Source organism: Dendrobates tinctorius, unplaced genomic scaffold (genome assembly GCF_039654945.1).
Source record: "Dendrobates tinctorius isolate UK_male_01 unplaced genomic scaffold, ASM3965494v1 ptg000083l, whole genome shotgun sequence".
Classification (NCBI taxonomy): Eukaryota; Metazoa; Chordata; class Amphibia; order Anura; family Dendrobatidae; genus Dendrobates; species Dendrobates tinctorius.
This window is the reverse complement of record NW_027361751.1, coordinates 17,257,160-17,284,837: the sequence shown is the minus strand read 5'-3', so window position 1 is coordinate 17,284,837 and position 27,678 is coordinate 17,257,160. Positions and strand designations below refer to the sequence as shown.

Here is a 27,678-nt window from a genome sequence, read left to right as displayed (position 1 = left end):
GCTCTCGCCTCCTCGTCCTTCTCCCGGCCGCTCTCGCCTCCTCTTCTCTCTCCCCGGCCGCTCTCGCCTCCTCTTCCCTCTCCCCGGCCGCTCTCGCCTCCTCTTTCCTCTCCCGGCCGCTCTCGCCTCCTCTTCCCTCTCCCCGGCCGCTCTCGCCTCCTCTTCCCTCCCCCCGGCCGCTCTCGCCTCCTCTTCCCTCTCCCGGCCGCTCTCGCCTCCTCTTCCCTCCCCCCGGCCGCTCTCGCCTCCTCTTCCCTCTCCCCGGCCGCTCTCTCCTCCTCTTTCCTCTCCCGGCCGCTCTCGCCTCCTCTTCCCTCTCCCGGCCGCTCTCGCCTCCTCTTCCCTCTCCCGGCCGCTCTCGCCTCCTCTTCACTCCCCCCGGCCGCTCTCGCCTCCTCTTCCCTCTCCCGGCCGCTCTCGCCTCCTCTTTCCTCTCCCGGCCGCTCTCGCCTCCTCTTCCCTGTCCTCAGCCGCTCTCGCCTCCTCGTCCCTCTCCCGGCCGCTCTCGCCTCCTCTTCCCTCTCCCGGCCGCTCTCGCCTCTTCCCTGTCCTCAGCCGCTCTCGCCTCCTCGTCCTTCTCCCGGCCGCTCTCGCCTCCTCTTCTCTCTCCCCGGCCGCTCTCGCCTCCTCTTCCCTCTCCCCGGCCGCTCTCGCCTCCTCTTCCCTCTCCCCGGCCGCTCTCGCCTCCTCTTTCCTCTCCCGGCCGCTCTCGCCTCCTCTTCCCTCTCCCCGGCCGCTCTCGCCTCCTCTTTCCTCTCCCGGTCGCTCTCGCCTCCTCGTCCCTCTCCCGGCCGCTCTCGCCTCCTCTTCCCTCTCCCCGGCCGCTCTCGCCTCCTCTTGCCGCTCTCGCCTCCTCTTTCCTCTCCCGGCCGCTCTCGCCTCCTCTTCCCTCCCCCCGGCCGCTCTCGCCTCCTCTTCCCTCTCCCCGGCCGCTCTCGCCTCCTCTTCCCTCTCCCGGCCGCTCTCGCCTCCTCTTTCCTCTCCCGGCCGCTCTCGCCTCCTCTTCCCTCCCCCCGGCCGCTCTCGCCTCCTCTTCCCTCCCCCCGGCTCTCTCTGCCTCTCCCTTCTTCCCTTATTTAGAAAGCGTTTCCGGCTGCGCCGAGCACTTTGACGTCATCCCCCCACACGGGAGTGACGTCAATGCGGAGGGGAGAACGGGATGACGTTGCTTATTTAAATGTCTCCAGAGCAGTGGGATGGAGAGAAGGTCTGAGCATCCTGACGGCACCGGCCCGGCCAGCATCCCCGCCTCAGAGCCCCGGTAACTGGCATCATCAGGCGGTCAGTGCTGCCATTCTCGGTGTGTGGTGCGGTGTCTCCGTGCGCTGTCCTCCATATGCGCTGCGTATCACCCGGTGCCCCTCTCTCCGCACAGCGGCAGGCACATCGCACCCGTCCGGCCGCCATACACACGGGGCTCCCTCCATGGTGATCCGGTGCAGCATCCTTCCCCTGCACGGACGGGACCGGTGCATGTGCCGCGCGGTGACAGCTGGGAGCGCAGCTCCTCTCGGCCTCCTCTCTGTACATTACATAACATGCGGCTCGCTGGCGTCTTCTGCACACGGGTATAGTCAGATGGCAGCATGCACACGGTAAGATGCGCCCACTCTACCATCGTGCACGTTGTGTCTGCCTTGTGCATGTAACCCTTGCTAGCCCAGCTGGCATGGGATCAAAAGCAAGGGCAAAGGGAGGTGGGGGTCCGGCTGAGCGCCCAGTGCCCGCAGCAGCCGCAGCGCATGTGGCGCCTCCGTGCCCCGATCAGGGTGCAGGCCTGAGCCGCTGCTGAGGGCGGCGCTGTCACTGCGCTCCCGGGTTATTGTAGGTGCTGTCTCCTCCCCACGTCCCCGTTACCCTCCTGTCACTGTGTGTTCCAGAGACATGCTCGGTGCCGCCAGCTGAAGGATGGCTGCGTGCTGTGCCCTGCTGACGGCCGCACACCCGCTGCCAGCGATCGCCCACTGCTGCTGTCCGCGGTGCTGAAGGCGCCGCCTGTGTGAGTCCTGCTCCGGATGGTGAACGCTGCAGCCCCTGCAATGTCACAGTCTGCCGTCCCCGAGCCTCCAGCGCTGCTACTCGGCTAGGATCCAGCACCCCGGGCCCGACAGGTAGACACCGGCACCGGCCACCAACTGCCCGAGCATCATCCGTTACCTCATCCATGAATCCGCAGAATCCTGAGCCTGCAGTCACACCGGAGACTCCGCATCGAGGAGCGGTAGAGCAGGAGCCCAATCCCGGGGTGCATGCCCTGCACAGGGGGCACATGCCAGTGTCTGCTAGCCCAGTCCCGGGGTGCATGCCCTGCACAGGGGGCACATGCCAGTGTCTGCTAGCCCAGTCCCGGGGTGTATGCCCTGCACAGGGGGCACATGCCAGTGTCTGCTAGCCCAGTCCCGGGGTGTATGCCCTGCACAGGGGGCACATGCCAGTGTCTGCTAGCCCAGTCCCGGGGTGCATGCCCTCCACAGGAGGCACATGCCAGTGTCTGCTAGCCCAATCCCGGGGTGCATGCCCTGCACAGGAGGCACATGCCAGTGTCTGCTAGTCCAATCCCAGGGTGTATGCCCTGCACAGGGGGCACATGCCAGTGTCTGCTAGCCCAATCCCGGGGTGCATGCCCTGCACAGGGGGCACATGCCAGTGTCTGCTAGCCCAATCGCGGGGTGCATGCCCTGCACAGGGGGCACATGCCAGTGTCTGCTAGCCCAATCCCGGGGTACATGCCCTGCACAGGGGGCACATGCCAGTGTCTGCTAGCCCAATCCCGGGGTGCATGCCCTGCACAGGGGGCACATGCCAGTGTCTGCTAGCCCAGTCCCGGGGTGTATGCCCTGCACAGGGGGCACATGCCAGTGTCTGCTAGCCCAATCCCGGGGTGCATGCCCTCCACAGGAGGCACATGCCAGTGTCTGCTAGCCCAATCCCGGGGTGCATGCCCTGCACAGGAGGCACATGCCAGTGTCTGCTAGTCCAATCCCAGGGTGTATGCCCTGCACAGGGGGCACATGCCAGTGTCTGCTAGCCCAATCCCGGGGTGCATGCCCTGCACAGGGGGCACATGCCAGTGTCTGCTAGCCCAATCGCGGGGTGCATGCCCTGCACAGGGGGAACATGGCAGTGTCTGCTAGCCCAATCCCGGGGGTGTATGCCCTGCACAGGGGGCACATGCCAGTGTCTGCTAGCCCAATCCCGGGGTGTATGCCCTGCACAGGAGGCACATGCCAGTGTCTGCTAGCCCAGTCCCGGGGTGCATGCCCTGCACAGGGGGCACATGCCAGTGTCTGCTAGCCTAATCCCAGGGTGTATGCCCTGCACAGGGGGCACATGCCAGTGTCTGCTAGCCCAATCCCGGGGTGCATGCCCTGCACAGGAGGCACATGCCAGTGTCTGCTAGCCCAATCGCGGGGTGCATGCCCTGCACAGGGGGAACATGGCAGTGTCTGCTAGCCCAATCCCGGGGTGCATGCCCTGCACAGGGGGCACATGCCAGTGTCTGCTAGCCCAGTCCCGGGGTGTATGCCCTGCACAGGGGGCACATGCCAGTGTCTGCTAGCCCAATCCCGGGGTGCATGCCCTGCACAGGGGGCACATGCCAGTGTCTGCTAGCCCAATCCCGGGGTGCATGCCCTGCACAGGAGGCACATGCCAGTGTCTGCTAGCCCAATCCCGGGGTGCATGCCCTGCACAGGGGGCACATGCCAGTGTCTGCTAGCCCAATCCCGGGGTGCATGCCCTGCACAGGAGGCACATGCCAGTGTCTGCTAGCCTAATCCCGGGGTGTATGCCCTGCACAGGGGGAACATGCCAGTGTCTGCTAGCCCAATCCCAGGGTGCATGCCCTGCACAGGGGGCACATGCCAGTGTCTGCTAGCCCAATCCCGGGGTGTATGCCCTGCACAGGAGGCACATGCCAGTGTCTGCTAGTCCAATCCCAGGGTGCATGCCCTGCACAGGGGGCACATGCCAGTGTCTGCTAGCCCAATCCCGGGGTGCATGCCCTGCACAGGGGGCACATGCCAGTGTCTGCTAGCCCAATCCCGGGGTGCATGCCCTGCACAGGAGGCACATGCCAGTATCTGCTAGCCCAATCGCGGGGTGCATGCCCTGCACAGGGGGAACATGGCAGTGTCTGCTAGCCCAATCCCGGGGTGCATGCCCTGCACAGGGGGCACATGCCAGTGTCTGCTAGCCCAGTCCCGGGGTGTATGCCCTGCACAGGGGGCACATGCCAGTGTCTGCTAGCCCAATCCCGGGGTGCATGCCCTGCACAGGGGGCACATGCCAGTGTCTGCTAGCCCAATCCCGGGGTGCATGCCCTGCACAGGGGGCACATGCCAGTGTCTGCTAGCCCAATCCCGGTGTGCATGCCCTGCACAGGAGGCACATGCCAGTGTCTGCTAGCCCAATCCCAGGGTGCATGCCCTGCACAGGGGGAACATGCCAGTGTCTGCTAGCCCAATCCCGGGGTGCATGCCCTGCACAGGGGGCACATGCCAGTGTCTGCTTGCCCAATCCCGGGGTGTATGCCCTGCACAGGAGGCACATGCCAGTGTCTGCTAGTCCAATCCCAGGGTGCATGCCCTGCACAGGGGGCACATGCTAGTGTCTGCTAGCCCAATCCCGGGGTGCATGCCCTGCACAGGAGGCACATGCCAGTGTCTGCTAGCCCAATCGCGGGGTGCATGCCCTGCACAGGGGGAACATGCCAGTGTCTGCTAGCCCAATCCCGGGGTGCATGCCCTGCACAGGGGGCACATGCCAGTGTCTGCTAGCCCAGTCCCGGGGTGTATGCCCTGCACAGGGGGCACATGCCAGTGTCTGCTAGCCCAATCCCGGGGTGCATGCCCTGCACAGGAGGCACATGCCAGTGTCTGCTAGCCCAATCCCGGGGTGCATGCCCTGCACAGGGGGCACATGCCAGTGTCTGCTAGCCCAATCCCGGGGTGTATGCCCTGCAAAGGGGGAACATGCCAGTGTCTGCTAGCCCAGTCCCGGGGTGTATGCCCTGCACAGGGGGCACATGCCAGTGTCTGCTAGCCCAATCCCGGGGTGCATGCCCTGTACAGGGGGCACATGCCAGTGTCTGCTCTAGCCCAATCCCGGGGTGCATGCCCTGCACAGGGGGCACATGCCAGTGTCTGCTAGTCCAATCCCGGGGTGTATGTCCTGCACAGGGGGCACATGCCAGTGTCTGCTAGCCCAATCCCGGGGTGTACGCCCTACACAGGGGGCAAATGCCAGTGTCTGCTAGCCCAATCCCGGGGTACATGCCCTGCACTGGGGGCACATGGCAGTGTCTGCTAGCCCAATCCCGGGGTGCATGCCCTGCACAGGGGGAACATGCCAGTGTCTGCTAGCCCAATCCCGGGGTGTACGTCCTACACAGGGGGCACATGCCAGTGTCTGCTAGCCCAATCCCGGGGGGGAAAAGCCCTGCACAGGGGGCACATGGCAGTGTCTGCTAGCCCAATCCCGGGGTGCATGCCCTGTACAGGGGGCACATGCCACTGTCTGCTCTAGCCCAATCCCGGGGTGCATGCCCTGCACAGGAGGCACATGCCAGTGTCTGCTAGCCCAATCCCGGGGTGCATGCCCTGTACAGGGGGCACATGCTAGTGTCTGCTAGCCCAATCCCGGGGTGCATACCCTGCACAGGAGGCACATGCCAGTGTCTGCTCTAGCCCAATCCCGGGGTGCATGCCCTGCACAGGGGGCACATGCCAGTGTCTGCTAGCCCAATCCCGGGGTGCATGCCCTCCACAGGAGGCACATGCCAGTGTCTGCTAGCCCAATCCTGGGGTGCATGCCCTGCACAGGGGGCACATGCCAGTGTCTGCTAGCCCAATCCCGGGGTGCATGCCCTGCACAGGAGGCACATGCCAGTGTCTGCTAGCCCAATCCCGGGGTGCATGCCCTGCACAGGGGGCACATGGCAGTGTCTGCTAGCCCAATCCCGGGGTGTATGCCCTGCACAGGGGGCACATGCCAGTGTCTGCTAGCCCAATCCCGGGGTGTATGCCCTGCACAGGGGGCACATGCCAGTGTCTGCTAGCCCAATCCCGGGGTGCATGCCCTGCACAGGGGGCACATGCCAGTGTCTGCTAGCCCAATCCCGGGGTGTATGCCCTGCACAGGGGGCACATGCCAGTGTCTGCTAGCCCAATCCCGGGGTGCATGCCCTGCACAGGGGGCACATGCCAGTGTCTGCTAGCCTAATCCCGGGGTGCATGCCCTGCACAGGGGGCACATGCCAGTGTCTGCTAGCCCAATCCCGGGGTGTATGTCCTGCACAGGGGGCACATGCCAGTGTCTGCTAGCCTAATCCCGGGGTGTATGTCCTGCACAGGGGGCACATGCCAGTGTCTGCTAGCCTAATCCCAGGGTGTATGCCCTGCACAGGGGGCACATGCCAGTGTCTGCTAGCCCAATCCCGGGGTGTATGCCCTGCACAGGGGGCACATGCCAGTGTCTGCTAGCATAATCCCGGGGGTGTATGCCCTGCACAGGGGGCACATGCCAGTGTCTGCTAGCCCAATCCCGGGGTGTATGTCCTGCACAGGGGGCACATGCCAGCGTCTGCTAGCCTAATCTGGGGGGTGTATGCCCTGCACAGGGGGCACATGCCAGTGTTTGCTAGCCCAATCCCGGGGGTGTATGCCCTGTACAGGGGGAACGTGCCAGTGTCTGCTAGCCTAATTCCGGGGGTGTATGCCCTGCACAGGGGGCACATGCCAGTGTAGCCTAATCCCGGGGTGTATGCCCTGCACAGGGGGCACATGCCAGTGTAGCCTAATCCCGGGGTGTATGCCCTGCACAGGGGGCACATGCCAGTGTAGCCTAATCCCGGGGTGTATGCCCTGCACAGGGGGAACATGCCAGTGTCTGTTAACTTGCACCTGGTGGCACCTGGGTCCTAAGCTCTGCTCCTTCATGATCACTGGATTGTAGTGAGTGACTGAAAGAAGCCACACAAATCAGCGTTATATAATCTCCTCCATGAGTGAGAGAAGTAATAATAATAATGCTGGAGTGAGCGGGGCCTGTCTGTGAGGAGCAGCTACTTATTAACATCATCTATAGATCTATTTATCATCTATCTATCTATCTATCTATCTATCTATCTATCTATCTATCTATCTGTCTATTATGTATCTATCTATCTGTCTAGCTATTATCTATCTATCTATCTATCTATCTGTCTATTATGTATCTATCTGTCTATTATGTATCTATCTATCTGTCTAGCTATTATCTATCTATCTATCTATTTGTCCACCCATCCACCATTTTGTCCGTCCGTCCATCCACCCACCCATCGCTCCATCCATCCATCCGCTTTGCCTCCTGATACTTTTCCCTTGTGTTCTGTAGCACTGGATCCCTCCTGCAGAGAAGTCCCCAGAGGAAGCAGAGGCTTGGTTCTAGCACAGGAAGGAGACTTGGGCGGTCTGCAGTTATTGGTCACACTGGTGCATACTGTATATATGTCTGTGTGTGTGGGAAGAGGAGCGTGGGAAGCGGATCTTTGTCAAGAAGGACATGATTGGAATAAGCATTGGGCTGGCTTCCTAGTGTTGCCTGAAACTACAAGACTGTGGGAGAAGAAGGCTCATGAATGCGCGCCTTTTTTGTTGGATATACTTTTTTTAATATACAGTTGTTATTTTTTACTACAGTAAATTATATAAGGGAAAAAAAAAACTTATCGCTCCTTTCATTTGTTTTCTCCTTCGGTTTTGGTATTATCCTTGGATTTAAAAGCCAGACACTTCATGTATCTGTGTTACCCTGCTGAGGGACACAAGTTAGGAGAGTTGACCGTATAATCTGATTTAAGAGAGGCGGAGGAGAGCTAATGGTACAAGAAGAAACCTTCTAAAAGTTCTTCACATCACGTCAGTGCAAAATCTTATCTGGGCAAAATGGGGTAAGTGTGAATTTACCATTTCCTTCTATCGCATGACTTTAATGATGATGACCTTGACATTGAGTGCTTCAGTCTAGACATCTCTATGATTCTCAGGGAAGACTTAGCATTTGGTAAGATCTATCAGAAAGATCTGTTCTTTATGTATAATGTGTACAGGTCTAAGCAGCCTAAATGCTCCATAAATCAGCACATGAGATCTTTAAGTGACACTAAGGCATAGATGATGGTAGTAAACTAATATAACATGGATTTATTGTCTGCCACAAATACATGTAACACTTAAGAGTGATGGATGTGTCCGTCTACTCTAATAAAAGAGCGTGCCTTATTAAAGCAGCAGGATACTATTAAGGTTTCTGGATCCGGAGCCGAGCGCTTTGTACTTTCGCCAGAATAACTCGTCCACTGCTTTATTTAGTTAATGATCGCTCAAGCTGCAATGTTGTTTAATGCGTCGCTCATATTTAGCAACGGGGTAAAACACCTGAAATTGGTATCATGTTTGATCACGGCCGGGGTCATCGGCGTCAGATGTCCGCCTTGTGCAGAGATGAAAAACGCCAATGTTCTAGGAGAAATAAGGTCATTGCATTTAAGGTGACCGCTCCACCAGGATGAATGATTTGCAGTTAAAGGATTAAATGCAGGATTGGGAAGACGGCTAGGAACCGTTTTGAGTGTGAGGTTGACGTGGGACAAGTAAAGGTGCACGAAACTCAGCATAGAAACCATATAAAGTGCAAAGAGATCAGTATCGTGCCTGTCTCCAAACTCGACATACAAGGAAACTTTTGGACACTTTTTTTGGACTGCGTGACCGTCTATTGCGCCAGTCGTCTGTGTATCACTCTTCTTGGGATGATGCTAAAATATAGTTCAGAAGCCCAAAAAAATAAAACTTTTTCAGCAGCAGGGCCAGAACCTGAGATAGGCAGAGTTAGAAGTTGCCTAAGGTGCCATGAGCATGGTGGCTCAGTGGTTAGCACTGTTACTTTGTAGCTTTGGGGTCCTGGGTTCAAATCCCACCAAGGACAACATCTACAAGGAGTTTGTGGGTTTGTATGGGTTTCCTCTGGGTTCTCCGTTTCCCCCACACTCTAAAACATACTGATAGGGAATTTACATTGTAAGCCCCAATGGGGACAGTGATGATAATAATGTATGTAAAGTGCTGTAGAATATGATGGTGCTATAATAAATATCAGCATCACATGTAAGGGGGTGTCTTCATTTAAATTTCCTAGTGCAGTTCAATGAATGCTACATCTGAGATGTTGATAATGCCGTAGACATCAAGGTGTGGTTTTCCCATAGGATAGGGGAAACTTGCTGATCTTTGGGAATCTGAGCCTCTGCTACCAACAGCGATCTTGAGAATTGGACTACAGAACCCAGAAATAGTGAGCGGTTTATTTGATTTTCCACTGCAGTCCCATAGACAATGAATGGAGCAGAGGCTGAGCATGCACATATCCTCTCCACTGAAGACAGAGATCTGCCGTCCTGTTTCTCAGGGTTCCGGAGATCTGTTTTAAGCATTGCTGGGGGGTCAGATACACAGTGATCAGCAAGTTGTCTCCTATTTTATGGAAACATGCGATTATGGGAAACCCCTATAAATGGGTAACAAATGCCCACTATAACCAATTGGGGCTACCCTGTAAAGCAGGGAGAGGATGAGCAGAAGATGGTGGACCTTACGATAGATACATGATGGGGGACAGTGGGTCTTGCAATTAGATCTTTACATGTATGGAAGGATGAAGGTGGAGAGAAATGAGGAGTATACATAAGGCTAGCTGCAAAAATGAGGGGTGCTTTGTCTTGTTTAGTTGCCCATGAAATACATTTGGAATGCTGCAATCGTCATTTGTTTGCATTAAAGGGGTTTTCCTATGAACAAAAGTGGATTTTAATCAGTAGATCTTGGTATAATAATAATTTCCACAATTGGATGTGTTTAAATACAATGTTCCTGGGCTGAGATAATCTTATAAATGTGCCCCTGCTGTGTACTGTGTAATGGCCGTGTCTGACTGTACAGGAACATGGTCTGATCATACCACAGCTCCTGGGCAGGGGAGGAAGGAAAGGAGAGGATACAGACAGGACAGCATGGGATCACAAATTATTTTTTCTTTGAGGTAAAACATTGTTTAAAAACAAGTGGTGAAACGTTTAACCTCAGAAACAGAATTAGCTGTGATCCTGTAATGTCTGTATACTCTTTTGTGTCCTCCCCTTCCCTTGAAATAGAAATGGAATGCCTTTATGTTCCCCTTTAAAGGGGAAAAATAAAAATGTGCCTAAGCACTAACAATCAGATAGTTGCTACCTACCTACCTGTGTCACAGACCGGCTCCTGCCGGGGATTCAGCTCCCTCTGCTGATGTCGCGTCGACAGAGTGGTGGCTTCCTTTCCACCCTCCTCTGTTGATGGGGTGTGGCTTCCGACATCAGTTTGATTGACAGTCCGCTCCCCCAGTTAGGCAGCGGGAATCCGGCTGTCAATCAGAATGAATTTGAAGTCCCGCCCTGTCAACAGAGTGGAGAGGAAAAGAAGCCTCCACTCTGTCAACGTGACGTCAGCAGAGGCAGCAGCGTCGATGACCGCCGCCGTTCACAACAGGCGGGTAGGTAGCAGCTACCTGCCTGTTAGTAAGTAGGAACATTTTGTTATTTTTCACAAAGTCCTGGATGTCCCCTTTAAGTATTGATGAATTTCCTGGTTTATCTTATCACAGCAGCTCCTGTCCATATGTCTATTTAGGACGTACAGATGTCAGCGTGTCAGGTCTCCCTCTCTGGGCCCGCTCATATGTGCTAAAATGGAGAGACACTCTGAGGTGAAGCCCGCTCGTCCGTGCCTTAGGGGTCTTTTTGTACAGGGACATGATCGTTAGATCAATGTGGACATATGCAGCGAGTAAGCGATCAGTGATAGCTCACTCATCCGTCGTTGATCACATTTTATGCTGAACTCAAAATTGCGCTTTGCCGATAGCCCGTCCGCTTGTAGTGAGAGAAGGAAACACAAGTGATCGTACCAATGTTAAGATTGATAGTCTAAGATGTACATGCAATTTTCAGGAAAATCAATGATTTACTTTTAGCGACCAGCAAGACTCTGCTAAGTGATTCCTTTTTCTGTATAAAAATCGCTGTAGATGGAGCAGAAATGTGTGTGTGTCTGCCTGTGACGTCCTCCGCCAGGGACAGCTGATCGCTGGGGATTAGAGAATCCCGACCCATGGCGATCAGATGGTCCACTCCAGCAAAGACGCTTCCATCCAGTACGATACTGACAGGCTCCAATAGTAATGTGCGAGCTACTGAGCAAAGCATTGCTTCATGATGTCGGCCCCATATTGTCTGACAGCTACCTGATGTCAGTCCTGGGTAGGAAGCCATCTGGTCTGGTCTGAGATGATAAATAACAGCGCATGCACAGAATATGCTGTGCAGCTCCCAGACACAGTCATGGCGTTGCACCCGGGTGAGGTTCTGGCACAAGAGCTTTCTACGATGTCGGCTTCTGCTCATGAATCTACGGTAAGTATGTTTAGTGCAAAAAGCTAATGTGGCTTCATAACCAGGAATGAGGAGTTCAGCAAGGAAGGAGTCGCAGCATTTTCTGTGTCTCATTGCCCATCTGAGAAGCATTTCTTAATCTGTTTACCCTTATTATTAAAAATAGATGTTTTTTTACATGTTTTTATTTTCTGACTCTTAATTTTTGTATTCTGTTTTTTGTCCACGGTTATGGTGGTGACAATTTTGCCTATGCTTCTGTAAGTGGCATTCAGTGATATACTTTACAGCAGACGCATGGGCCTTAGGAAAACAGTAATCTGGAGATGTTACTTCTATGTGACCTGTGCAGAGAGGAGGAGGAGGCGAGCTGTGACGTCACTTATTATTAATGGTGGATCCTGTGTTACTTTCTTTAAATAGATATCCTACCTATGTTAGTAAATTAGGTGACTGCTGAAAAGAAATCTCAACAATCCAAGAAGTGTCAGCCTAGAATTAGTTTTAGTGGCCAGATTGAAAATTGTAAGAGTCGGAATTTTTTTTATTTTTAATTCATTGTATTTCCACCATTTTTTTGGCGTTCATACATTTTGATTTGCGTCAAATTCATCCACCAATTCACTCCTTTTTTTTCAAGTTGCCTATTATTTTTCTGATTTCTACATCCTTCTGGCTTTCCCAGATGTTTTAAACGGATTCATCAACTGCAACAGTCTGAAAAAGTTGCCAAATCTGATGCAACTCCATTCCGATTCCTCCTGGAGTGATTTATTTTTTGTAAAAGTTGCATTTTTTTTTGCAATTTTTTCTTACAAAAAGTTGTTAAAGTCCTAAAACAGTTAAAGGCAGAATGAAAATTGAAAACAAAAAAAAATGAATTGCATATGCCAATTTGCTGACTTTGGCGCAATGATACATTAGTGAAAGTCAAAAAAAAGTCAAAAAAGAAAAATGACCCTAAAAAATAACTGAAAACAATGATTCGGGCCCACATTGCAAAATAAAAAAAGCTGTTTAACATTGATTGATTTAAGCTGTAGGTCATTTACGTATGGAACATTTCGCTTTTTGCTGCCGTGAATGCATCGATAGTTTGACCAGTCGGACTGACAATGAATAATTGGCACAAAATGAGTCCATTTATAGAGGCCTCGATTCATCATTGTATTTGCGCCTTTATTTCTGGCGTAAAAATGGTTCTAATAAAGACTTTTTTTATTTGCACCATATATATTAATATTTGCCTTGCACATTTTTTTTTATTTAACTTTATTTAGTTTCAGCTATTTTTTGTTGTTGTCCAGCATTACGGGCGTGGGTGTAGTGCTCCAGATTTCTTAGCCTAAGGCCATGTTCACAAAGCATATCAGCATCCATCCAGTGGCTTTGTTAGGGCTTACGCCCGAAGCCCTAGATAATGGGATTCAAAGGCACTGATGGGGCCATTGACTAAATTAATGTGGAAAGAGTCAGAGTGTGCTCTGTCGGAGATCATTTTTGGTTGTATATGCTTATTGGAGGTTGGCACCAAGACGTATATGGAAATTAGCAACTTACTGACAGTCTCCCTTGTCCTGTTAGATTATTTAAAAAAATGTAAAGAATCGGCCTAAAGTGGGATATCCAGAAAAACTGAGTTAATGAGGGGCTCTAGTAAAAGAGACCACTACAAATGAATTATTAGATATTTCTGATTTAATAGAAAAGAGGCAGGTGGTCAACCGGTCAGCTCCAAAAGTGATTCGTAATGCATATTTATTAGGTGGGCAGGCAATTGATTTCAATGTGCAATTCTTCCTATTGGCATTGAACACTTCATGTTAGCTTCCAGAGGATACACCTAAGCCATGGGTGTGTGTTGTGAACTCATTTTCTGGTCTGCCTCTGGTTTCTGGTGAGGGAACTGTTTGTGCTGGCAGAGAAGTTGTGAGTTCTCTTTCCAGGCTCCCTCTGGTGGTGGCAGGAGGTAATGAAGCTGATCTAATTAACAGAGACCTGCCACTAAGACAGCCGACTCCCTATTCCCATGCTGGTGATTTTTTCCTGCCTCCTGAGGTCTTGGTTTCCAGCTCAGTTCCTGTCTTCTCAAGCTAAGTTTTCTCTGCTAATGTTCACATTTGATTTGGTTTTGTCTATTCAGTTTTTGTGTGGTCAGCCAGCCCCGGCTGGGTCTGTGCTGAATTTCCACTCTTATGTTACTGTATGTGCCAGTTTGCTTTTTGTCCCTTATTAGATTGGCCTCTTTTTGCTCTGTTCTCAGAATATGCCAGAGTGCTGGTATAGTGGGTGAAGTCTAGTGACTTCAGGGTTTTTTTTGCTATCAGAAGTGTTGGACATTTTTGCAGGGTTTTTTGTGTGATTGCAGACAGTATCTTTCCTTTCCTGTCCTTTCTAGTTAGTGTGGGCCCCATCGTTTGCTCAGCCTATTTTCCTACCTGTGTTTGTGCTTTCATCTTGTTTCACCAACAATACATGTGTGGGGGCTGTCTATTCCTTTGGGGTCTGCTCTGGGGCAGTTTAGATTTCCTTTTTTCTTGCTTTAGGCTTATTTAGTCATCCGGCTGTGACGAGGCGTCTAGAATCATCGTAGGTACGCTCCACGGCGGCTGTTAGTTGTGTGGTTAGGATTAGGGGTCTGCAATCCGCGTAGTTACCAACCTCTCTGGTTTTCTGTGACTTAGCTTGGTTTTGTTTTCCTCCTCGGTGACCCAATCATAACAGGTGTGCCTGCAGCAAGATACCCTGCCATCAGTTTTTTGCCAGGGGACTTTTCTAACAGTAACAAATAGCACTATCCTTCTAACAGCATAGCGGAGGTCGCAATTTACAGAAGACAAATCACCAGCGCAAATGCTGTGCAGACATATTAACTGCAACAACTGCTAGCAGATTTTCACTCTGATCCCTGCAGAATTATGAATGTAGGTCTGGACAATAATGCACAGATAAAAAGCTATAGTTACAGAGGACCTGTCACCATATCAAAAGTGACCAGCACTTATATTATTCCCCCTGCTCCCGAGTGTTCCAGTTTTTGTTTTGTTTTTTAAAATCTGCCATAGAGCTCCAGAGATATGTTATTTTTTCAATCACTGCTAATTTTGTGTTCTCAGGATCCTCTGGGGTGTATCCATAGGCAGCTCTGCATTATTACCCCGTTGGCCACATGTGTAGGGTAAAGACCATAAAAAAAAGATAAAAAGGTTTATATCTCAGGGACCATATGATGGTTTTGGAAAAAAAAATTGAATACTCAGAGGAAAGGGAGTAACGAAATAAAAGCAAAAATTGGCCACTTTTTATTTTGTGACAGGTTCTATTTAAAAGGAATCTGTCACCCCTTTTTTGAGATATCATATAATGATATCATTCAATTGTGTGTCACATAATGATTCTCTTAGTACTTTTGCTTCCCCCTGACCCCTCACCTTTCATGCATAAATACTTTTTTATATCAGTTCAGATGTATGTAAACTGCCGCTGTCCGGTCCGATGGGCGGGGCTTATTCAACTGCTCCCCCCCTCCCTGTCTTGCTCAACACAAGAAGAAATGCGTAGAGCAAGACAGGGAGGGGGGGAGCAGGTAAATAAGCCCCGCCCAGCGGACCGGACAGCGGCAGTTTACATACATCTGAACCGATATAAAAAAGGTATTTATGCATGAAGGGTGCGGAGTCAGGGGGAAGCAAAAGTACTAAGAGAATCCTTATGTGACACACAATTGAATGATATCATTATATGATATCTCAAAAAAGGGGTGACAGATTCCCTTTAAATATCAGTAGATGTTGTAATGTAAATGTGTATATATATATATATATGTAGTATATAGTGCATATGAGAGATGATAGCTGATAGCTGCATAGACTGTTCTCTACAGTCATGGCCAAAAGTTTTGAGAATGACACAAATATTAATTTTTACAAAGTCTACTGCTTCATTTTTTCTAATGGCAATTTGCATATACTCCAGAATGTTATAAAGAGTGATCAGCTTAACAGCAATTACTTGCAAAGTCAATATTTGCCTAGAAAATGAACTTTATACCCCCAAACACATTTCAACATCATTGCGGCCCTGCCTTAAAAGGACCAGCTAACATCGTTTCAGTGATTGCTCCATTAACACAGGTGTGGGTGTTGATGAGGACAGGCCTGGAGATCAATCTGTCATGATTAAGTAAGAATGACACCACTGGACACTTTAAAAGGAGGCTGGTGCTTGGCATCATTGTTTCTCTTCTGTTAACCATGGTTATCTCTAAAGAAACACGTGCAGTCATCATTGCACTGCACAAAAATGGCCTAACAGGGAAGAGTATCGCAGCTAAAAAGATTGCACCTCAGTCAACAATCTATCGCATCATCAAGAACTTCAAGGAGAGAGGTTCCCTTGTTGCCAAAAAGGCTCCAGGGCGCCCAAGAAAGACCAGCAAGCGCCAGGACCGCATCTTAAAAGTGTTTCAGCTGCGGGATTGGGCTACCAGCAGTGCAGAGCTTGCTCAGGAATGGCAGCAGGCAGGTGTGAGTGCATCTGCACGCACTGTGAGGCGGAGACTCTTGGAGCAAGGCCTGGTCTCAAGGAGGGCAGCAAAGAAGCCACTTCTCTCCAGGAAAAACATCATGGACAGACTGATATTCTGCAAGGGGTACAGGGAGTGGACTGCTGAGGACTGGGGTAAAGTCATTTTCTCTGATGAATCCCCTTTTCGATTGTTTGGGACATCTGGAAAACGGCTTATTCGGAGAAGACCAGGTGAGCGCTACCACCAGTCTTGTCTCATGCCAACTGTCAAGCATCCTGAAACCATTCATGTGTGGGGTTGCTTCTCAGCCAAGGGAATGGGCTCTCTCTCAGTCTTGCCTAAAAACACAGCCATGAATAAAGAATGGTACCAGAATGTCCTCCAAGAGCAACTTCTCCCAACCGTCCAAGAGCAGTTTGGCGATCAACAATGCCTTTTTCAACATGATGGAGCACCTTGCCATAAAGCAAAGGTGATAACTAAATGGCTCAGGGAACAAAACATAGAGATTTTGGGACCATGGCTTGGAAACTCCCCAGATCTTAATCCCATTGAGAACTTGTGGTCAATCATCAAGAGACGGGTGGACAAACAAAAACCTTCAAATTCAGACAAAATAAAAGCATTGATTTTGCAAGAATGGACTGCTATCAGTCAGGATTTGATCCAGAAGTTGATTGAGAGCATGCCAGGGAGAATTGCTGAGGTCCTGAAGAAGAAGGGTCAACACTGAAATATTGACTTGCTGCATTAACTCATTCTAACTGTCAATATAACCTTTTGCTACTCATAATATGATTGCAATTATATTTCTGCATGTGATAAAAACATCTGACAAACACACATAAAAACCAGAGGCCAGCAGATCATGTGAAAATATAATATTTGTGTCATTCTCAAAACTTTTGGCCATGACTGTACAGGTCAAGGAAATTCTTATCCTCTCTTGCTGACAACTTTATCTTCCAAAAGGTAGGGGAGAAAACAAGGGGAACTAGTACCTTGGATCTAATCCTTATAAACAGGGAGGAAATGGTTGAGGAGGTGAAAGTGGCTGGGACCCTAGGAGGTAGCGACCATGCTATTTTAGAATTTTGGATAACTAGAGGAGGAAGACATGTGAAGACTCAGACATCAAGGTTAGATTTCAGAAAGGCAGATTTTAAGGGATTCAGAAAGAGAATTGGAGGGATCCAATGGCTGGATATCCTTAAAGACAAAAATGTCCAGGAAGGATGGGAAATCTTGAAAAATGAAATTCTCAAAGCACAATTGTTAACAATTCCGAAAAGAGGGAAGAATAGGAAGCATTTAAGGAAACCAGGATGGATGAACACAGAACTTAAGCACATGCTAAAAAGGAAGAAAGAAATGTTTATAAAATGGAAAGAGGGAGGCATATCTAAAGAAGAATATAATGCTGTCTGCAGAGCCTGCAGGGCACAAATCAGATTATTAAAGCAGACAATGAATTGAGGCTTGCAAGAGATGTCAAAAGCAATAATAAAGGATTTTGGGGATATGTCAAAAGTATAAGAAAAGTCAAAGATGCTATAGGATTTTTACAGGATGAAAATGTTGAAATGGTAAGACAGGATGTTGAGAAGACCGAACTTTTAAATTCCTATTTTGCATCTGTTTTCTCTCAGAAAGGAAATGTAGCATCAACTGTTCTTCACTGTATAATTAAGGGGATAGAAGAATCCAGGATATCTATAAACAGAAAGATAGTGAGGAAACACTTAGCTAACCTAAATGAATTCAAGTCTCCAGGTGCAGATGAATTACACCCCAGAGTACTGAAGGAGATAGCAGAAGAAATTTTTGAACCCCTCTCCATAATCTTTGAAAATTCTTGGAGAACAGGAGAAGTCCCAGAAGACTGGAGAAGAGCAAATGTTGTTCCTATCTTCAAAAAGGGGAAGAAGATGGACCCAGGCAACTATAGGCCGGTGAGTCCAGCTTCTATACTAGGAAAGATCTTTGAACAAGTTATGAAACAACATGTATGTCAGTACATGGATAAGAATGAAGTGATTAAACAGAGTCAGCATGGGTTTGTAACTAATAAGTCATGTCAGACTAACTTAATTTCCTTCTATGACAGAATCACTGTTTGGGTGGATCAGGGAAATGCTGTAGATATAGTATATCTTGACTTCAGCAAAGCATTTGACAAAGTATCTCACACAATCCTTATTGAAAAAATGACTAGGTATGGAATGGACAAGGCAACTGTTAGGTGGATTCATAACTGGCTTAGTGATCGGACCAAAAGAGTGGTCGTAAATGGCTGCACATCCAGTAGGAAGAATGTCTCAAGTGGGAAGTGGGGTACCACAGTGTTAGGAGTCAGATTTCTGCGTTTACTCAGCAGGGATCCAGATCCTCACATTCTGCACTCTCCTCCTATTTTTCCACTGCAGAGGAGATTGCAGAGGAGATGGCCTTGCAGCAAATCTCTCCTGAGGCTATGCCCTTCTGTCCCCTTACTGGGCATGGTCATGGGATGATCTCCCATTGGAGATCAGGAGTCATGTGCTCAGGTCCCGCTCCAGTTCTCATTGGTCCATCTCAGAGATCTGAAAGCGTGCAGAAGGTCCCGGCTGCTATAAAAGGCACGCATGGCTGTTCCGCCATGCGCTAGTATAGACTATACTTGCTATGTGTGAATGGTGACGAATGTACGATTCTGGTGACTGACTTATTATGAAACCCCTTCCCTCTGATATTACCCATGTGGTTAGGGAATTAGTTCAGTAGTCTGCACCAGTCAGTGGCATGCCTTAAGCCACTGTGCTCACCGCACCGCTACGCTAGCGTCCGACATCGCGCTTGCTATCTGGCTTTGTCGTCGAGCGGCAGTGTCCTACGCCGCGCTGCAGTTGCAGCCCTTCTAGGCGTTCGCAGCAGTGACGTCGCACACACGGTAGGTCTAGAGGGACGCAGCTCCTCTGTCTTGGGTCCTGCTCCTGTGACCAGATACCGTGTGTGCATCTACCTGAAGCCTGTGTCACTAACAGGTTCAGCGTTTTGTGTGTTTTTTGTTGCAGCACCTCTGTGTGTGAACAGAGGCGTCTCTGCGCAATACGGGTGAAGTTTAACCTGTGTGCATTATACCGCCATATTGCTTGTCTGCCACCACTTAGCAGCAGGTATACCACCTACTGCACAGTGGACCCCGAGCGGCGAACGCACTTTATTATTATTTTATTTAGTGCGTTCCGCCGTTCCTAACACCACAGGGCTCTGTCCTGGGCCCTGTATTGTTCAACATCTTTATCAATGATTTAGATGAAGGAATTGAGGGTAAACTGATTAAATTTGCTGATGACACAAAGATAGGATGGATAGCTAATACTAGAGAAGAGGGAGAGAGGATTCAAAAAGATAAACTGGAGCAGTGGGCAGCAACTAACAGAATGGTTTTTAACAGGGAAAAATGCAAAGTACTACATCTGGGCAATAAAAATGAAGAAAGCATATACAGAATGGGAGGAATAGGGCTAAGTGACAGCACATGTGAAAAAGACTTGGATATACTAATAGATCACAGACTGAATATGAGTCAACAGTGATGCAGCAGCAAAAAGTCAAATGCAATTCTAGGATGTATTAACAGAAGCAAGCATACAGTCTAGATGACGTGAAGTCATTATTACCCTCTACTCCTCTTTGGTCAGACCTCATCCGGAATACTGTCTCCAGTTTTGGGCGCCACATTTTAAAAAAGACATCAACAAACTGGAGCAAGTTCAGAAAAGAGCCACCAGAATGGTGACCGGTCTGCAAACCCTGCCTTATGAGGAAAGGTTGCATGATTTGGGAATGTTTAGCTTGCAAAAGAGAAGACTGAGAGGAGACTTAATAGCTGTCTACAAATATCTCAAGGGCTGTCACATTGTAGAATGATCATCTTTATTCTCATTTGCACAAGGAAAGACTAGAAGCAATGGGATGAAACTGAATGTTAGGAGACACAGATTAGATATTAGAAAAAACTTTTTGACAGTTAGAGTGATCAATGAGTGGAACAGGTTGCCACGAGAGGTGGTGCGTTCTCCTTCAATGGAAGTCTTCAAACAGAGGCTGGATAGACATCTGTTTGGGATGATTTAGTGAATCCTGCTTTGAGCAGGGGGTTGGACCAGATGGCCCAGGAGGTCCCTTCCAACTTTACGATTCTATGATTCTATGACTTATTCTCTAAAGTGATAATTTTTTTAATCCTCTATTACCTTAATCAAAACTATGATGTATCCATGGGATAGGATAGAAGTGTTTCACTGGGACGTCCAGTCACTGGGTCACATACCAGTGACAAGGAGGGAGGTCCTGTGCCTTCTCCACGTTTGCAGTACACATTCCCATGGATCCATTCAAGGGGGATAATCTGTGTGAGGATAATCCACTGGTTTGTCCATGTGGGTTTTTTTTGTGCACAGATATTTTCCAATACATAGAAAACCAAAAGCAAAACACAAAACAAAGATCCTGGAATAAAAAAGTAAAAAAATATATATTGCAAAAATTGCATGAAGGTAGTAATAATAGTAATAATAAGGGTATTAGTTAACATAATTTTGATCAAAATAATGTAGAAGCCATCCCGCCACGTCACGGCAACCCTTGTGGGACAGTCCTAACTCTTGTATTTAAAACCTTTCCACTTGTCAAGTGACGTAAATGTGAACAAGGACAGAGGGACTGAACCACCAGTAATAGTATAGGCCAGACAGGATGGATTTTCCAACTCAGAAACAGGGCGGTCACACCCTTATATGCACAGAATGCACAATGGTTTTCTCTGTGTAAAGGTCATGTGTTCATATGCAATTACATTTTGCATGCACATTAATTTACTTTTTCTGCTCAGACCCAGTTTCTCATTTTCCAATACATGTATGGGATAAGGTTTGATGTCAGATTTCATGCAGATTTGTCTGATCTTTCTCATCCATGCCCAGTTTTGGTCAGACTGTACCTACATTTAAAAAAAATTGTCTCATTCGTGATCTTCTGTTCAAATTTACCAGTATTGCCATTTAAGTATTTTATATCCTTATTTTATATCCTATCCTCTGTGTATCCTATAGGCTATGCTCACACTTGCGTTTTTGCTGCTTTTTTTTATGTAAGCTGCCTTTTTCTAGTACCAGCAAAAGCAATGAGATTTCAGAAATCTCCTGCACTCACATTGTTATGTTTTTCTTCTGATTGATTTGGAAAACTGCTACATATTTTTAGAACTGCAGCATGTCAATTCTTTCAGTGTTTATGCAGTGTTTTTTTAGTGAAAGAAAGCAGGTGCAGCAGTATGTGAAACCCATTTATTTTTGCAAGTTTAAACCATAATGTTTTTGTCTTCTCACCTGAGAATTGCAGTTAGGATTAGTCCAGTTTAAAAAAAAAATAGTGAGCTGTGTAAACATTGGCTGACCAAGGTGTGAAATTGAACAATAACTGATCAACTCAAGGGCCCACCAAAGTGTGAAAGTAAACCTTGTCCTACAAATTCAATGCACTGCCAATGTATTAGGTAAACTATTCCTGACCAATTTAACTCCCCCCACTGTTTCATTCGAAATTGTATATTTTTTTATGAACCCATGTGAACTTCTCTGTTCAGAATAGTCACTATTTTTTCAGACATAAAAATCTTTTTCCTCTAAATAATTTGATGAAATTGCTTTTTTTATCCAAAACAGTTTTATGGTGTCACATATGTTTTTTCGTTGGTGACCTAACACCTTGCAATGTTCATGCTTCTGTGGTAGAAGCAAAGCCAAACTCAGGCCAAAAACTCAACAAAACCAGCTGACAGTGGACACAGTGCAGACCATGCAGAGCTTCTCCTGTAGTGCTGAACACACACTTGGCTCAGAACGCAGCTCAGCAGTGCTTGACAAGCTAGGATATTAATATAAATCTAATTGATATGTTTATATAAGCCCAGCAATCTGTTTAGCACTATATCTGATACTAAGGGTACAATGCTATAATAATTCTTTATAACTATTCATACATATAAAATAAGAAGGAAATATCAAATATATAAATTATTTTAAATAGCAGTGCTGCAAAATAAACTATATTTATTTGTGTGCTAAGTACACCAATTTTATATTTGTGTGTGCCCACTAAGGCTAGTTTCACACTAGCGTTTATTCCATGCAGCACACGGCGCCGCTAAGGCCCGCCCCCTGCCGGCTCCCTGCCCGCCCCATCCGGTCATCGTCGCCTACTATCGCACATGGACGCTTGCGATCTGCGCACCCTATCTTTAGCATAGGGTGCGCAGATCGTGCGCTGGCCGTGCGCTAGTAGGATTTTGGCGTGTGCTGCGCACTTTTGAAGGTGCGCCGAGCGCGCCGAAATGCAACATGCTGTGTTCGCCGCACACGGACGCACCTTCAAAAGTGCGCAGCGCACACCAAAATCCTACTAGCGCACGGCCAGCGCACGATCTGCGCACCCTAGGCGGCGATGACCGGATGGGGCGGGCAGGGAGCCGGCAGGGGGTGGGACTTAGCGGCGCCGTGCGCTGCGTGGAATAAATGCTAGTGTGAAACTAGCCTAACCATATATAATGAATGTGCGATGCACCAAGTACAGCAGATACAGTTGAAGAGGGGTGGCACTGCAGCACTGAGGAGAAGCAGGGTGCTGCTGGAAAATGTAGATTTAACAGAGAACAAGTGGTCCACTCATTCTGCAGTGTAACACTGAATGCACAGAGGGGTGGAAAGAGATGAAAAAAGACACAAAAGTAGAAGTAAGAAACCTAACGTTGGGTTTAGTCTGTATTTTTAGTATAGTTGTGCTGATACTGTGTTTGAGCGCAAATAATGTGAAACCTTTAAATATTGTTAAATGTTTCCGCTGTTGGCACACAAGTCTACAATTCACTTGCCCCATGATTCAGTGATGCTGTGTTATATAGCAGAAATCTAAGCGTCGATCTCAGGACACATTGGTAATTGAATGCAATAAACCTAAGCAACCACATATTAGCTGTCCCTTTTCATGTTAAACTTTTGCAATGTTCCCTGCCAAAGCCTTTCCTACTGATGTGAAGAATGGAAAGTCACAGCTTTAGGCCATAGTGTGCCACAGTGGGGCTATACTTTGAGTTTTTGTTATTTTCTTTTTTCTTGAGGTTGCAACTGAGATTGTGCAGCACTGTGAATGGCACATTTGGAAGACGGTTCTGAAAAACAAAGCTGCCCATTGTTGTGCCACATGCCTGAATTATAAATCGAGAAGAAGAAATGTTCTGTTCAGTGGGGTACCTTTACATCTGCCTGCACATGCCTTTAAACCTCCTGCTACCAAAGTGGCGTCCCGGTGCTTAAATCTCTTACTGTTTGTCTTGTAGGAGATAATTATGTCTGAATGAGTATACAGATTAGCATACATACTAAATCTTATTCACAGCTCCGGAAAATGTCTATATATGAATGAATTGGCACCACTCCTCGTGCACTTCATTTTATACTTTGCATTTATGGTTGCTGCTATTATTATGCTGCTTTTAAGAACAAGGTTGGTTATGATTTTTTTTTAGTCTCATTGATTATCGATTTCTCATACTTATTTCTCAAATTTATTTAAAACAAAAAAAAATTCACTTTTTGAAAATTCTGGCTTAAAGAAAAATTTCAGCCAATGTCAGCTGGTCACATTATGACATAATCAATTTAGTCTTTATTTTTTTCTTTTTCCTATGGTGAATTTCAGTATCAAACACAAAGGTTGTTCAATGCTGGAAAAGAGAATGGACATTGTTGCTGTGGTTTTGTGCTGATGGGGCAGCGCGGTCTGGAGTCATGAGGACTCAGTCTTGCAGCATGGGCGCTGTGAGGCATCGGGCCGTCCGCCCTGCTGGTGCATGGCCGCTGTGGAGGTGGTCGGCGCACGACTCCGCTCCGTTAGGGCGGTAGGACCCATTGTGAGGTTTGCCATGACGTGGCAGTGGGCTTCATACAGTCTGATCAGATTGTTAAACTAAGAACCTCACGTTCTGTTATATTTTTGCCAAGCGGCATTAGTTCAGTGTATGATTTTTGGAGGTGTGGTTCATGCTCTTTTTTAGTACAAAGGTTGTTTAAGTTAACCAAACTGAGAAGTCAACTGCAGCACGCAAAAAGTCTTTTGAAATTCAAATTCATCAATTTGATTAGCAGCAAATCAATTTGTCACAAATCGCAATACTGCAAATCTTCTGAAAAAAATGTGTGTAATACTCTGAGATCTCCTAGCACTGTGTCTCAGGTACGTGAGAAAACTGTCACTACACGTACCGGAGCCACTGACATGTGAAACAGGCCTAACCAAGCTTTTTAACACAAACACAGCCATAGTAATTTCAAAGGGACCTCACCATAGAAATGGATGGAAATCTGGTAGTAGCGCACAGCCTATTTAATAACACGTACTCTGACAGACATTACATGCTTTAAAAAAAACCACAAAAAAAACAGCCCAAACATTTCCCCTCATAGTCATTTGAGATCCAGCAGATCGTTTTGGGCAGAAAACTGACAGTGTTGCTGTCAGAGGTAAAAGTCATCCTCCTGTCACTGAGATTAATAATGTGCCATATGTTCCATTACCCTCTCCACTTCCTACCCACTAATACACTTGTCGGAAGTGGCACAGGAATTAAACAATTGGGTATAGTTACTCCTGATTAGCAAGCACACTTTCTTTGACTTATACTGATTTCATATTTTTTATTTTTTGCAAAAAATATTGTGCTGCTATGCTAATGCTTTCTAGTGTATTAAGAAGGATGAAAAATTTTTTATTGTAAGACATATTCCAGCTACAACATATCACTGATCAATCCCAATTAAATATAGGACATTGTGTTACATGAATGTCTGATTAGCTAACATGGCCTGTGTTAGGGAACAAAACTGTGTCTATGGAGTAGCTGCTGTCCGGTAGACATAGTTGGCAGAAGAGTAGTGGACAAGCTGCATCAGAACCAGAGGTGAGTACCAAAGACAGAATTAGCAGGCAGGGATGAGAATTGGAGAATAGCTAAGGTCAAATCAGGAGTACAAAATGAAAGACAATAGCAGGATGCAATGTTAATCAGTCTACGTCCTCCACCGTCAGTGCTGCTCCTCTAGACAGAGTGTCAGTGTCTGATAGCTTAGGGACATCTAATGCGTACAGCACGTGGTCTAATCTGATAAAGCATTTGTGTGACCCTTACTAAATAGTTAGATTTACATTTGATATTCCAACTGAACGTAACTAACTTATGCAAATGACAAAAACTAATATTTTTACTAGCCATATTTTTTTATTACTAATATTATATACAACCATTTATTGATATTACTGAAGATGTTGTCTTGTGCCACCTTGTGACATCCACTCTGATGCTTGGAAACACTATACAACCAGGGGCTACATTAACCAGATAAAAACAAATGAGCAAACAGGTTACAAAATTCACAAATGAGTAAAGGGGACCACACTCATTAAATGAATGTTGGCTAAAGCCATTAATTTGTGCTTTAACATATGTGAGTTTGACCTGATTTTCCCCAAATAACAGATGTCAGGAGGAAGAAAAGTCAGACATATTGGATTATTACACTTGATCCCTTGATCCCAAGGGAAAATAACCCACCACCAAAAGACTCTGATACATTATCTGCTTACTTCCTTTTCTGCTAGGAACACATGCATGCTCAAATGACTGGAATGTTCATGGGCTGACTCAATTATCTGTTCCACCTTAAATGGGTTGTCCACTACTAGACATTGGACACTTCCCACTTAACTGCCAAAGTTCCCCATATAAAATGAACAAAGCACATACCATCCGGACCAACTCAATTCCAGTAATGTTGCTGCTGCTGCCACCTTAACTATTAAATACTAGCTGAAGAGCCCGGCATTGCCTGGGCATAGTAACCAACTGTGGTTAGTTATAACAAATTATAATGATTATATTGCACATAAAAACATTTCACATCATATATTCAACACTACAGATTTGCAACACAAATTAACTAAACGATTACCCAAGTATTGATAGTATTTTATTTTCAACTCATTCAAGAGCCTTTTGATAAACAACATTTTTGGTTTTTCCTTTCGGTGCAAAGATAAACAGATTTTTAGCAGTTCCAACTCTTGAACAGATCACGTAAAGTTGACCATGAGAAAAGCATGGAGATTGCAACTCGATCCCTACTACTTTCAAGGACTGTCCCTGAGCATTGTTAGTGGACATTGCAAATAGCAGTTGAACTGGAAACTGGAGGCGTTTAAAATCAAAAAACAAATCAGGTGGAATGAGTGGAATTCTTGGAATGAAAATGTCCTCTCCTTTGGCACATCCTGTTTCTGAGCTGTGTATCTAATCCTCTCCTGTGTGATAATGTCTGCTGAGCTGTGTACCTAATCCTCTCCTGTGTGATACTTTCTGCTGAGCTGTGTATCTAATCCTATCGTGTGTTACTGACTGCTCAGCCGTGTATCTAATCCTATCCTGTGTGATGCTGACTGCTGAGCAGTGTATCTAATCCTATCCTGTGTGATACCGTCTGCTGAGCCGTGTATCTAACCATATCCTGTGTGATACTGACTGCTGAGCCGTGTATCTTTTCCTATCCTGTGTGATACTGTGTGCTGAGCTGCGTATCTAACCGTATCCTGTGTGATAATGTCTGCTGAGCTGAGTACCTAATCCTCTCCTGTGTGATACTTTCTGGTGAGCTGTGTATCTAATCCTATCGTGTGTTACTGACTGCTCAGCCGTGTATCTAATCCTATCCTGTGTGATACTGACTGCTGAGCAGTGTATCTAATCCTATCCTGTGTGATACCGTCTGCTGAGCCGTGTATCTAACCCTATCCTGTGTGATACTGACTGCTGAGCCTTGTACCTAATCCTATCATGTGTGTTACTGACTGCTCAGCCTTGTATCTAATCCTATCCTGTGTGATACTGCTGAGCTGTGTATCTAATCCTCTCCTGTGTGATACTGACTGCTAAGCCGTATATCTAATACTATCCTGTGTGATACTGACTGCTGAGCTGTGTATCTAATCCTCTCCTGTGTGATACTGACTGCTGAGCTGTGTATCTAATCCTCTCCTGTGTGATACTGACTGCTGAGCCGTGTATCTAATCCTATCCTGTGTGATACTGAGCTCCCCCTGCAGTCTGTGTCAGAGGGTGGTCTGTGTTGGCACGGTAATAAATTGTGTTATTTCCAGCTTTACAGAAGGACGATAACACCATAGAAATGATAAGAATAATAGGCCTCAGTTACCTCAACTGTCTACAAAGAAAACTGTTGCTGATAGCAACCAATCACAGCTCATTTTTCATCTTTTAAATAGCTCTGGGACAGCGTGGCGAGTTTTGAGTGGCACTTTTGTGTTTCGACTTTTATGTGGCGAGGTTGGTGTATGTGTGGTGAAATGTGTGCTGAGGGTGGTATATGTGTTGAAGCACGTGGTAGTGTGTGGCGCATTTTGTGTATGTGTTCATATCCCATGTGTGGTGAGTATCCCATGTCAGGGCCCCACCTTAGCAACTGTACGGTATACACTCTTTGGCGCCATCGCTCTCATTCTTTAAGTCCCCCTTGTTCACATCTGGCAGCTGTCAATTTGCCTCCAACACTTTTCCTTTCACTTTTTCCCCATT

The 27,678-nt window shown here is 47.5% G+C and overlaps 1 protein-coding gene across 8 annotated transcripts in view; it reads left to right on the top strand.

Annotated features, from left to right (window-relative positions):
* The first annotated feature begins 1,135 nt into the window (after window positions 1-1,135).
* The window catches only part of HOMER1 (homer scaffold protein 1), a 183,167-nt gene continuing 156,624 nt past the window's right edge, over window positions 1,136-27,678 (top strand). The window contains exons 1-3 of one of the 8 annotated variants that reach the window (XM_073584162.1): window positions 1,136-1,261; window positions 1,881-2,111; window positions 7,378-7,933. In XM_073584162.1, the coding sequence (XP_073440263.1) occupies window positions 7,929-7,933 (5 nt within the window). In that variant the 5' untranslated portion in view covers window positions 1,136-1,261; window positions 1,881-2,111; window positions 7,378-7,928. Of the gene's footprint in view, window positions 1,301-1,353; window positions 1,596-1,880; window positions 2,112-7,377; window positions 7,934-27,678 lie in introns of those variants that run through there. The other 7 variants (XM_073584161.1, XM_073584165.1, XM_073584160.1 and 4 more) reach the window with 7 other exon arrangements.